General features: G+C 36.0%; 1 protein-coding gene across 2 annotated transcripts in view; it reads right to left on the reverse strand.

Annotated features, from left to right (window-relative positions):
• Positions 1-13,444, reverse strand: part of Sec31 (COPII coat complex component secretory 31) — a 267,687-nt gene that overhangs the window by 6,237 nt on the left and 248,006 nt on the right. For both annotated transcript variants that reach the window (XM_090378035.1, XM_090378034.1), the window contains exons 25-26: positions 11,609-11,728; positions 9,828-9,899 (exon numbers count right to left, since the gene is read on the reverse strand). In XM_090378035.1, the coding sequence (XP_090234161.1) occupies positions 9,828-9,899; positions 11,609-11,728 (192 nt within the window). The remainder of the gene's footprint in view (positions 1-9,827; positions 9,900-11,608; positions 11,729-13,444) is intronic.

Raw genomic sequence — 13,444 nt, forward strand, 5'->3', positions numbered from 1 at the left:
GTTGAATTGGCAAGTGAACGTCATTGGGTTGGCGGTACTAATAATTCACTATACCAGCACAGCGAAGTTTGCGGTGTGTGTATCGGCAAGAGCTGCAGTAATTGCGAAAAGAATGTCAAAGAGAAAGTGTTTTAAGTATTAAAGATTCTTCATATTGACCAGGGTTTTAAGAAAAAAGATGCTGCGGAGAAATATGGCATACCTGCAAGCAGCTTATGTAAGATTTTAAAAAATCGAGAATCAATTTTAAATGCAATTGAAGGAGGAGTAGACAAGAAGCGAATTAAGTTGTGTATATATGAAGTTGTTGATAAAGCTGTTCTAAAATGGGTGCAAATGATACGTGAAAAGAATATACCAATATCGGGTCCAATAATTAAGCAACAAGCTCTGAAATTTGCATAGTCCCTTGGACATACAGAATTTAATGCGAGCACTGGGTGGCTAGATAAATTTAAGAAGCGCCACAGAATTGTGGAGGAAGTATTAATGTAAGCGAAGAAGACTGCAACAGTTGGAGGAACAATACCTTAAAGAAGATATTGGAAGAATATGAACCTAAGGATGTTTTTAATGCTGACGAAATGGGTTTATTCTTTAAATGTTTACCGAATAGAACACTTGCTTTTAAGGATGATAAATGTTTTGGCGGAAAACAAAGCAAAGAAAGAATCACTGTGCTAGTTGGAGCAAATATGGCAGCAAGTGAAAAATTAAGACTGTTAGTCACCGGAAAATCAAAAAACCCAAGATGTTTTAGAGGCATAAAATCTTTGAAAGTTGACTACACCTTTAATAAAAAAGCATTGATGAAAAGTGATATCTTTGAAGACTGGAGATTAAAACTAGACAAGCGTATAACAAAAGAAAAAAGGAAAATCATGTTGGTAACTGACAACTGTCCGGCACATCCTGCCAAACTTAAGTGTGAAGTTGTTTTTACCACCAAACGTGACGTCAAAACTCCAGCCAATGGACCAAGGCATTATTAAAAATTTTAAATTTCATTATCAAAAGAGAATAATAATGAAGATTGTCAATGCGTTATCAGAAAATAGAAACTTGGAGATTAACCTTAGAGATTGCATCTCTGAACTGGCAAAAGTTTTGACAAACGATGTCATTGAATACAGAAGTCGAACAACAACTGGACGAACAAGATGAATTGTCCATTTCACAACTGAAAAACTTTTGGACATTATTAGAATCGTCCGGAAACATCGAAAATGAAATAACACTGGATAGTTATGTTTATGTAGATCAAGACCTGACTACAACAGAACATCCAAATGAAGATGAATACTGCTGAACAGTGTTAGATGCGACCATGATCATGAAGAAATTAACGATGACGTTGAAGATGCATCAGAACAACCCGTAGAAAAGTCGACTCGTGAAAAAATGATTCACACTTTTAAAACTGTTCTTATGGGTCTACAGTTTTGTGAAAATGTTCCTGATAATGTTTTTAATGCTCTGAACAAATGTGAGGTTTTCTTTGAGAATTGGACATTTTTTAATTGTACTGTGCAAACGAAAATTACACATTTTTTAATTTGTGATACCGGCGAAAATTGTGTAAACGTAATTTAAATAAGTGTTCTTGAAATAAAATACATTAAAAATAAATTTAGATTCATTTTCATTTTCTAATTAAATAACAATTTCTAATAAAAAATATATTCTCTGTATAACGGATTTTTTCACTGGATTTATCAAATTCGTTACAGGGAAGTTCAACTGTATATGTAAGTTCATAGGCTAATTTACGAAAGGACTACCATAAGAAATATTATGTCAACCGAATCCTTTGTTTAAACAAAATGGACCCTATTCTTTGCATATTATAATTTCTGTGGCCTGCTTCCATTTTAAATGCACAAAAATGGCCTTAAATATTATAGTAAGAGGCATATGATGCAAGAAAGCAAGCAGAGGAGCTTATGTAGCATCAGCCAAAAAAAAATTCATGCAACCATGTGCTCTAAAAGTTCAGTTCCTCCTTGAATTCATTTAGGCTATCAACTTCCATAACAGATGGAAGTTTGTTCCAGCAATTAACCACCTGCTGGCTAAAGGCAAATTTCTGCACATCTATTCTACAGCTGTCTTTCCTCAATTTGAATTTATGCACCTTTAGGTTCGTAATCAGAACAAGCGGAAGAATCGCATTAGAATTCAGTGTGCTCAACCCATTCAAGGCTTATACACCTCAATCAGATCACCTCGCAGGTGCCTAAGTCTCCAGCCGCTGCAATTTGCAGAACTTAAGCCTCTCTTGGTAAGAGGACCTCTTCATTCCCCTCACCAATCTTGTTGCCCTTCTCTGTACACACACAAGCAAATCTACACCGTTCCTAAAACGAGGCCTTCAGACCTGTAAGAAGTACTCAAGGCGTGGCCTGACCATTACCTTATATAAAGGGATAATCACCTCCTGTAGCAAAATTCCTGTATATCATTGACAAAACCCCATGACCTGCTCTGGCAACCTGTCTGCACTGCTCAGAAAACTTCATATCTGACTCCAGGTCTTTTTCACTTTCTACCACCCTAAGTGTAGTAGTACCACACAGTTAGTACCTCTGGGGTTACTTCTACCCATATGCAGTACTTTACATTTGTCAATGTTAAACTTCAGTTGCCACTTCTCAGCACATCTGCTCAAATTTTCTAGATCCTGTTACAGTAGTACACTGTCATTAACAATTTTGCCAGCCTTTGTATCATCTGCAAACTTCAACACTAAGCCTAATATACCTTTATCAATATCATTGATAAATATACAAAACAACAATGGGCCCAACACCAAACCATGAGGGACTCCACTAATAACATTAGTCCAGTCCATGAAGATAACATGGGAGTATGTTATGAAAATTTAATGTTACATGTGGGTATTTCAACATCGACACACACAAGGACTTCCTAATTCATTTCACAAATATACGTGGTCTCAATTCCAATCTCAACGATGTCCATTTCCACTTGCAGTCTTCCAAACCCCATGTACTTTTTCTGACTGAATCTCAGTTATCAGTTGATTCAACTACTGCTCATCTCAGATGTCAAAATTATTTGCTGTATGATTCCTTTCGCCTCAAAGGTGGTACTTGTGCATATGTCCGTTCTGATATTCCCTGTCAGAGACTTGGCAATTTGGAATCTCCTCTCTGATCTTCTCTGGCTTAAAATCTCTCTACCTCATTGTGTCAAATTCATCTGTTGTCTCTACCGTTCTCCCAACTCCACTAATCACTTGGAGCTCTTTGACTTCCTCTCTTTGCAACTTGACTTTCTCCAGTCCAACTTTCCTAACAGTGAGGTAATTTTCCTTGGTGATTTTAACGTTCACAACTCCAGCTGGCTTCCATTTTCTAGTTACACTGACCCAGCAGGTCGAGATGCTGAGGCTTTTGCAATTACTAATGACCTAGCACAGATTGTTCATTTACCTACAAGAATACCGGACAATCCTAATCATACAGCCAATATGCTTGATCTTTTTCTCACAAACAACCCTTCTAAGTACAAGGTCGAAGTGAGAGGTCCTTTAGGCACTTCAGATCACAACTTGGTGATTGTCTCTTCTCCAATGGAACCTTTATCTCATGGCTATTCCCAACCTCGTATTGTTTGGCATTACAAGAATGCAAAATGGGATGACCTGCGAGACTTCTTTTCTTCTTTTCCTTGGTCTGATTACTGTTTCAAAACTTCTGATGTCAACGTTTGCTCAGTTCGTGTCTGAAATTATTCTTGCAGGAATGGAATCCTTTATCCCACACTCCACTTTAAAATCTCGTCCTTTATCTAAACCTTGGTTCTCCAACAAATGTGCTAAGGCTGTCCAAGAGAAGAATGTTGCATATCGTAATTGGCTTGTCTCTAATTCTTCAGTTTCATTTTCTGCCTACACCAAAGCTCGCAACAATTGTAAAGCAGTTATTAATCAGTCCAAACTAGAGTTTGAACAGGCTAAGAGTAGAAAACTTGCTTCTTGCCCTAATGGTAGCCGAGCATTCTGGTCTCTTGCCAAAGCTATTGGCCGCAACTTTTGTCCATCTCTGCTCCCACCTCTGTCCAAACCTGATGGTTCTGTTGTCACTTCAGCCAAGGATAAAGCTGACCTGCTAGCATCCCATTTTTCTTCCAGCACATGTATTAATGATCTTGGTAAAACACCTCCCACTATTCCTAACACACTCCATTCAATGCCTTCTGTGGTCTTCTGTCAAAAGGATATCAGAAGGATTTGGATGAATCTTGATGCTAAGGAAGCTCCAGGTCCTGATGGTATTTCTCCACTTGTTCTCAAAACCTGTGCTCCTGAACTTACTCCTATTCTTTGCCACCTTTTTTCACTTTCTTATTCCAAAGGTGTTTTTCCTTCTGCTTGGAAATTTGCTCATATCCAGCCAGTTCCTAAAAAGGGTGACAAATCCCTCCCATTGCAATTACTTCTACTCTTTCTAAAGTAATGGAGAAATCAATTAACCGGCAACTCTTAAACTACCTAGAAACCTTCCGTCTGATCAACGATCGCCAGTATGGATTCCGTCAGTGTCGATCCACTGGTGATATTCTGGCTTATGTTACCCATTTATGGACTAATTCAATGGAAAGGTTCGGTGAAACACAAGTAGTTGCTCTTGACATCTCAAAGGCTTTTGATCGTGTTTGGCATAAAGGTCTTCTAAACAAGCTTCCATCTTATGGTTTGCCAACTGTTTTTAGTATTTGGTTATCCAGTTTTCTCTCTGATCGCTCACTGAGGGTGATGGTAGATGGCTCTCTGTCTTCTAACTTCTCCACTAATGCCGGTGTCCCCCAAGGTTCAGTTCTTTCCCCCACTCTTTTCCTCTTGTATATCAATGACCTTCCATTGACTGGAAATCCTATCCATAGTTTTGCCGATGATAGCACATTGCATTCAACTTTCCATTTTGAGAAACCTTGTCCTGCTCAATCAGCTTCAAGTTTTCGAAAATCTGCTGGTAATTCCTTAAATGTCAGTCTTCAGGTAATTCTCCAGTGGGGCAAAGACAACTTAGTTGATTTCAACCCTTCTAAAACTGAGTCTTGTCTTATATCTCGCAAAAAGGATTCTTCTGCTCCTATGCTTATCTTTAGTGACACTCCAATTTCTAGGCAAAATGATATATCTCTTTTGGGGATTACCCTGAGTTCTAATCTCTCTTGGCACAAGCACATTACAAATATTGCTTCCTCTGCATCTAAAAAACTTGGTTTTCTCTTTCGCTCTCGGCGTTACTTTTCTTCCAAACAGCTGCTCACTCTGTATAAATCGCAAATCCGCCCTGCCATGGAATATTGTTCCCACATCTGGGGTGGTGCCCCCAAAACCTCTCTCAGGCTTCTTGATTCCATTCAGAAGAGGGCAGTTAGGTTAATTAATGATTCATCTCTAACAGAGTCTCTCCACTCGCTTTCTCATAGACGTACTGTTTCTGCTGCATGCCTCTTCTACAGATACTTCCATGGGCACTGTTCTTCTGAATTGGCTTCTATAATTCCCGCTCTCTCTTTCAAAACAGTCCGAACACGTGCCGCCACCAGTCAACATCCATTTACTGTCCAGCTTCAAACCCACAGAACCAACTTTTCATCTTCCTCATTTATTCATTCAACTGCCGTTTTCTGGAACAACCTTCCTTCATACGTATTTCCTGAAAATTACAATCTACAGAAGTTCAAGTCCAATGTCAACAAATATCTTCTTTCGTCTTTTCAACCTCCAACCCAAGCACGGTACTAAGTACTATAGGTTCTAATACCTCTCGTGTTTGGGGTTCTCATAAACACACACACACACACACACACACACACACACACACACGTTCAAAAAGATAAACCTTTTTATTAACAGCCACAGACAGAAGAAATGCAAATAAATGAAATAGATGCAAAGAAAATTGTGATGAGGGGTGATGACATGTTATCGTAGTGAGTATAAAGACGGCACAGTCTGTTGGACTGCAGTAATCTGAAGCCAGAATGGGGGAAACACGATCTATCAGACTTTGAAAAAGGTTTTATTGTGGGTGCATGTTTATGCAGAAGCCACAATTCAAGAAACAAAAGGCATAATTGGTTTCTCAAAAGCATCCATCTCAAAGGCAAATGTTGCAGAAAAACAACACTTCAAGTGTGAAACCAACGTACTCTAAGGAGGAGTATGAAATATAAACTATAGTATAAATACTGCAGTTTTAGTTCTTGAAAATGAAGCTAGGTAAATTGCACTTTTTTTATTAGTTATGCAGTTTGCTAATCTCTGCCAAATATTTTCCATAACCAGGCATAATAAGTTCTCATCAAATCACTCTCTTGTGGAATCTTCACTTTTAATTAATCTTTTAATTAGATCGTACGTATAGCTTAGCTTAATTTTCAGCACTCATCTCATGAGGTGAGTGCTGAAAATTAAGCTAAGCTATACGTACGATCTAGTTATTACATTACAGCACATAAGGACTCCTTAAAATATCAAGAGTTAATCTTTTAATTCAATATTCAATCACAAAAAATTGTCCTTTGGACTGCACAGGAAAATATCATTTGCACTGAGATCAGGTAACTTGGACATTATGCAAAAATCTTGAAACAATGTGACAAATTTGGAAGACATTATATGAGACTTGAATAGTGACACAAGAAATGTGGGATGTACCATCTTGTTGGATATATGCACTGTTTAAAATTATAATAAATAAATGCATTGCTACCATTCACTGTTATTCTTTAGCCCTCTTAAAAAAAAAAAATGCCTGCGATTACAAATGTTACAATTCCACACCATAATATTACCCTCAAACTGTTATGATTTTTCATGATTTTCTAGGATTTCTTTTAGACCAACTGGAATGGTGCAGATATCTGAAGGAAAGATTTTTGTAACTGCTCTTCAAATACTGATGAATTAAAAGAGAAGATTCCACGTGAAATGACAGTTACTGATGAAAACTCATGTCATACCACAAAAAATTTTCGGATTTGAGAGCTCCATGCCTAGCCTAACAGTGGAACATTTAACTTACTTAGTTTTTAAGAATCCAAAACTGCATTATTATACTATTAATTTTTTTTACCCCCCCCCCCACATAAATTAACTGTTTGTTGTTTGTTATTTGGTTTTTAGGAACATTAGCAACTAAGGCCATATTGCTCCGGGGATATGCGGTAGTCATTCCCTGATCTTTCCACATCCTCTGTATTTGGAAATTGACTGAAATAGAAATATAAAAACCACTCCTATCTCACAGGGCTACTCTATTTTATACATTATGATATGGATTAAACACAAACATCTTGTATCGAGAAGAGGACTACTTGTGTGTATTTATTTATTTATTTTTTTATAAAGTTTGATTCTTTTCAGTTGATCTGCTTCCAGCTCAAATTATCCACAATGGTCAGAAGTTGCATCTTGCAAGTTAATTTAAGATGATTCCTAAATATACCATAAATTATTCTGAAATTATCTGCAAACCACCTCAGAGCTTTTCTAAAACTCAGATTGTTTAAAGCTCATTTGCAGTAAATAGATTACTTACACCTTTTGGCATCTCTCATTTTGTGAGTCAAAATGTCATTGGTAAGTGGTGTCTAAAGGAATAGTGATAATAATCAAAACAGCTGTTGGCACTATAAATAAATACAGTAGACTCTCGAAATAACGGCACCTCAAATAACTGAATATTCAAGCTAAAGGCATATCGAGATCATGTTTACATACGGCACAGATGTTTTTCAGTGCCAAAAAAGAAAACGGCAAGTCACATGATTACTGTATTTGTCTACATTCACCAATTTGAAAGTGAATTCTGTACGAATATCATGTATTATACTGCTGTTTTACATTTATTTTAAATTAAAACCCCTTACTCTGGCTCCTAAAGTTAATAAACTACATACAGAGAAGAAAAGAACATTAAGCTTAGTGACAAGTTTTATATAACCCAAACTATTATAATAGAGTCACCCAGAAATTCATATACCCATGTGTATTGTGTATAAATTACATGTTCTATGGACGATTTGCCTGTTTTTCTGGATGAAAAACTAGTTTCTTGGGGGGGGGGGGGAGTGGTTTGGTTTTTTTTTTTTAGGAGGATTAGCAACTAAGGCCATATTGCTCTGGGATATGCGGTGGTCATTTCCTGACCTTTCCGCATCCTCCGTATTTGGTGGTGACGGGCTCGAACCCCGGTCTAATCAAGAAACATGTACTACGCACTGCTGCTCCTTCCCACCTGGCTACGGAGGTGCCGGGGGGGGGGGGAGAAACCTTCCTATCTATTCCTGAGACCGACTAACTCAGCCACAGATTGAGAAAAGCCCATAAAGTTCCTTGTGTCATTGACGGGATTCGAACCTGGGCCTTTTCCATCTGGTGGTGATACCACTGTGCTACATGCACAGACTAAACTTGATATAATAAAGAAAACAGAGCGGCGCGTAAGCAGGAGTGTATTAATGGCAGGATATAACACTAGATCGTCAACATGTTTACATTTTTTTATGTGCAGTTAATAAAATTGCATTCTTAATCTATTTCTTATTCTCAATCCCTTGAATCCCCGAAGGTGCCGTTATTCTGAAAATTTACTGTAATATTTTATTTCTCTTAAAAGTGTGCAATTATGGAGTAAAAACTAAACTGATAAGAAGTGTATGTGGACAGTGTGAGAAAAATAGTCAGTCCTCGTGTAACAAGTGTTTACATTACACGAATTCAATCATACACAATTTATAAACAGGGGAACGATGGCGTATATAACGAACCGAATTCGCTTATGCACGATTTGCCTTTGTGTTTACAAAGATTACAAATTGCAAATGAGATTTATCGCCCCAACTGAAGCAACACAATAAGAATGAAGAGAAGATTCTAAAAATGTTTTTTATATGATTGAAGATTTCAGTGAAACACATTTCATCATAATAACGTAAAACCAACAGAATTCCAGCTATTATTATCACAAATATAATTAGATCAAGTTTACTACTTGTTTATAACAGATTCAACTAGCAGTAACACTCAAACTGAATTGTTTTCATTGTTTTATGTTAATGACCTCCAGAAATGTGCTTTAGTAAACTGTGAGGTTATAACACCGAGTTTCTGTCTTTACTGCATTGCTTTGTTTATGTGTATCAAGCATGTCTCGTAATTTTTGTTCTTTTTATACTGGTGGCAATATTGTTTTTCTTTTTCTCTCTGAATCTGTAGTATCTTTGCCAAAATACTTAAAAAGTGTGAAAAGGAAACATCCTGGCGAAGGTACTACTGATTCAGAGAGAAAAACAATATCGATAGAGGAAAAATATAAAATTGTGAAAATCTTTGAGTGAAATGAAAGAACATGATATGTTGTGTGTGTGCTACAGGCCTAAATGAGGCAATGCTGAGAACAATTAGAAAGAATACAGAGAAAATAAAGCAACTGTCTAAGCAAGAACAACTCAAAGAGTAAAAAAAATCTATTAGATCAAGTCACAAAGAATTGGAAGAGATGGGACTTCTGTTATCTGTTTGGATAGAAGATCAAACAGAACAAGTTTTCTTACAATAGAAGCAAAAGCATTAGCAGTATTTTATTACGTAATAATCAAAAGCATTAGCAGTATTTTATTACGTAATAATCATATAATCATAATAAAATACTTTTATTTTATTATTACACAAATACTTACTTATTTGTGTAATTTTTCCCACACGGCCTGTTATTTATATTGCATGAGGGTTTCTAGGAACACAACTACCATGTTATACGACTGACTGACTACTTGTTTTTACTTACCTCATTATCTCTTAACTTGTCATATAAATTTTCCAGTTTCCTAGCAATATCATCTAGTTTTCTTCTTGTTTGCTGAAAATACAATAATGTATTATTAATTTATATGAAATGATTACATAAAAATTTTACCAGTTAACTCAACGTCAGCCACCACAATAACAAACTCCATTATAATCACTTCCATTCTCCTCAAAAATATTGACTTATGTACAGTTAGGACATGCCAGATTTCTATGACTGGATTCCTTTAATCCAATTATAGTCAAAAATAATTAATGCTACCAATCTCCAACTCTCACTCCATCCCAAAAAAGGAATATTGAATGATTTTTTAGTTAATTAAATATTTTGTTTATATTTTTTAGATTTTGGTTAAAAAATTATAGTTTTCATATTGACTATAAATATTTGCAAATTTTAGTTTAATTTAGAATTTAAAATATTTAATGGTAAACCATTACTTTCTACAAGGAAGGATATGGATATGGATTGATATAAAAGGATAATGAACGATATGGATGATATAAAAAGCATGAATTGATCCAAATATTTTAATGCACATTCAGTGCATTAATCGACATCAAGCTAAAGTAAATTTTAGGTAGGTGGGGAAAAAAAAAAAAAAACCGTACTGGTTTAGACGTACTAGCTAGAAATCATTCACATTGAACATATTTTGTACTACTTCAAGCAACCTTAAAAACTTCAACATCGTTTTTAATTTTCTCAGAAAAATCTTTAAAACTGAACATTATTTTGTACATCCCCCCCACCTTGAGTTCATTACACCAAAAATCTTTTCTGAATTTGCCAAAGTCCCTGGCACTGAAAAAACACAAAATGACCTTGAAAATATTTGAAAGCTTAAAATACACTTTTCAAAATTAAATGCCTTTGACTATGTACGCCTCCTATGGCTGTGTGGAAATCCGCCACTGTCATTATGAGGCACAGGCATTGAAAAATGAATATAAAGGACAAATTGCGTCCTTACTCATTTCAATAAAGGACACCTGGCAACCCTACGTGCAGTGCACATTGTTGGATTGTAACTTTAACAGTCAATAAGCCAATAACTTAACACTCACTAGAGGATTAAGACTATTTTTCAGTGATGAATCAACATTTATAAAGCATATTTTATATTAATTACTATTCCAACAGGTTACATATATCAATTCTATTTATTAGTGTGCTAGTGTATAACCAATCATAGAATGATAAGAAAAAGCTGTGTATAAATCTGCTTTAAGGAGCACATTTTTTACCGATTTTTGGGGTGGGGGGATATTCCCATTATTTTCTATAGACATTCTTTCTGCAGCTGGCATTGTCAGCTGTTCACCTTATCCATTTCTGAGTTTTAAAACTCTGATATTGCAATTAATAGTCTTTGTTCATTGACTTGTTGCTTTTTTCCTTTTCTCAGGGAAATCATCACTCTTCCATCTTAAATATTTTATAATGCCAATTACTTTATAAACCTTTGAAATCATATTATCATATGAAACTGAACTGAAAAGGAAGAAAAAACTTGCCACTTGCTCTGATCATGATAAAGTTGCTTCAATGTGTAGTAGGACCACTGTAATCAACTAAGGCTGCACGACATAAGCAAGTCCCTTGTGGCACACTTTTGGATGTTGTATACAATGATGTCACAGTGTGATCTCACATCATGCTGAAACATTAGCCTGAGTTTCTACTGTTGTTGACAGTTGATAACATTATGATACACAGAAATATGAGCTTTTATGGTATTAATAATACAAATAACTTACTGGGTTTGTTGCCACTTGTTGACATTGCTGTCTTAAATCTTCAAAGATATCTTGAAGTATCTGGTGTTCAGGAGGAATGGGTCCTTTTTCTTTTGGTGGTTCAGGAAGGTTTACCTGTGGCTAGAATGTAAAAAATAATAAAAATAAAAAATATACATATACATATAAGCATAAAATTAATATATACAAATATTGGCTTTAACCATTGTCTAAAGAAATATAAAAGTGTTTCCCTATAAAATTCACATATAACCTCTGAAAAGTTGACAAAAGTTGACAAATTTTGATGGTCAATTTCAGCAATTTCAAACAAAGTTATACAACACACATGGTTCAGTGATGAAGCACGCTTGCCAATAAACAGCTAACAGAATGTACCTGGGCCACAGAACCTCCCTCCCCATAATTATGGAGATACCTTTGCATCCAGGAAAAATGCAGTGTGGTGCACTATTTTATCTGAAGGAACTTTCAGACCAATCTCTCATGATGATGCAGCGCAACCATTATTTGTGTCTTTCAATTATTATAAATCCTCCAAGAATGGACACTAATATGCAAAGAAACATTTTCTCAACAAGATGTGGGAAGACTACATATGGCAAACGTAGTTCATTTCCTTAGAAAATATTTTTGAGATTGTAAAGCCACCATAATTACCACACCTGAGCCCACATGATTATTTTTATTAGGATTCCATAGGGAAATATGTTAAAAATACAGGTTTAATTTGTTCATTTCCTTCTATTCTCTGTTAGAACATTATTTTCTGAGAAATATGCTCATTGGAGTTGCCTATGGAAATTGCAATACATTGTACAAGTACACATGTTAAATCTAACTATGCTAAGTTGCAGTTGTAAATGATAAAGCACAAAACTTGAATATATATTGTTTGTGATATAAATATTTAAGTTATCAGAACACATATTATATGTGTTCTTATATTATATATAAGAACACTTATATCTATCATATGGAAGCCTATGATAGATATAAGTTGGTCTGTAACCAAGTCACAAAGGAGATTAGGCAGGCAAAGGCAGACTACGAAACATCCTTGGCAAAGGATGCAAAGAAAAACAGAAAGGAGTTCTTTACATACTTGAACTCGAGAAGGAAAGGGATGAATCAGATTGGTCCACTGGATATTGATGGTTCAACAGTTGAGGATCCTGCTCAGGTGGCTAACAATCTAAACGAGTATTTTGCATCTACATTCACGCATGAGGAGTTATTCAGGAAGGAGAATGATGTAGGTAAAGTAAACATTGGCAGTGAGCTGGATGATTTTGTAATAACTGAGGAAAGTGGAGGAGAGATTGTTGAGGATAAACATAAAAAAGGCACCTGGGGTGGATGGGATCTATCCAGTTATATTAAAGGAGGCAGCAAAGGAAGTATGCAAACCCCTAGCCATAATTATGAGAGCTTCTTTGGACTCAGGGGAGGTACCCATAGACTGGAGATGTGCAAATGTAACCCCAATTCACAAAGGAGGATCAAAGGCTGACACAAGTAATTATAGACCTGTTAGTTTAACTTCTGTTCCAGGTAAATTAATGGAGGCACTGGTTAAAGAAGCACTGCAGGATCATCTAGACAAGAATTCAGTTATAGCTCAGACGCAGCATGGTTTTGTTAAGGGCAGGTCTTGCCTGACCAATTTGATTGGATACTACGATGTAGTCACAAAAGAACTGGATGCAGGGAATAACTTTGATATTATATATTTGGATCTTAGAAAGGCTTTTGATACTGTTGCAAATGGAAGACTGCTGCACAAATTGGAGCAGTGTGGCATTGGAGGCAAATTGCTGCTATGGATAAGGGGAT

This window comes from Mastigoproctus giganteus, chromosome 7 (genome assembly GCF_048544385.1).
Source record: "Mastigoproctus giganteus isolate SK-2022 chromosome 7, ASM4854438v1, whole genome shotgun sequence".
In the NCBI taxonomy this organism is placed as follows: domain Eukaryota; kingdom Metazoa; phylum Arthropoda; class Arachnida; order Uropygi; family Thelyphonidae; genus Mastigoproctus; species Mastigoproctus giganteus.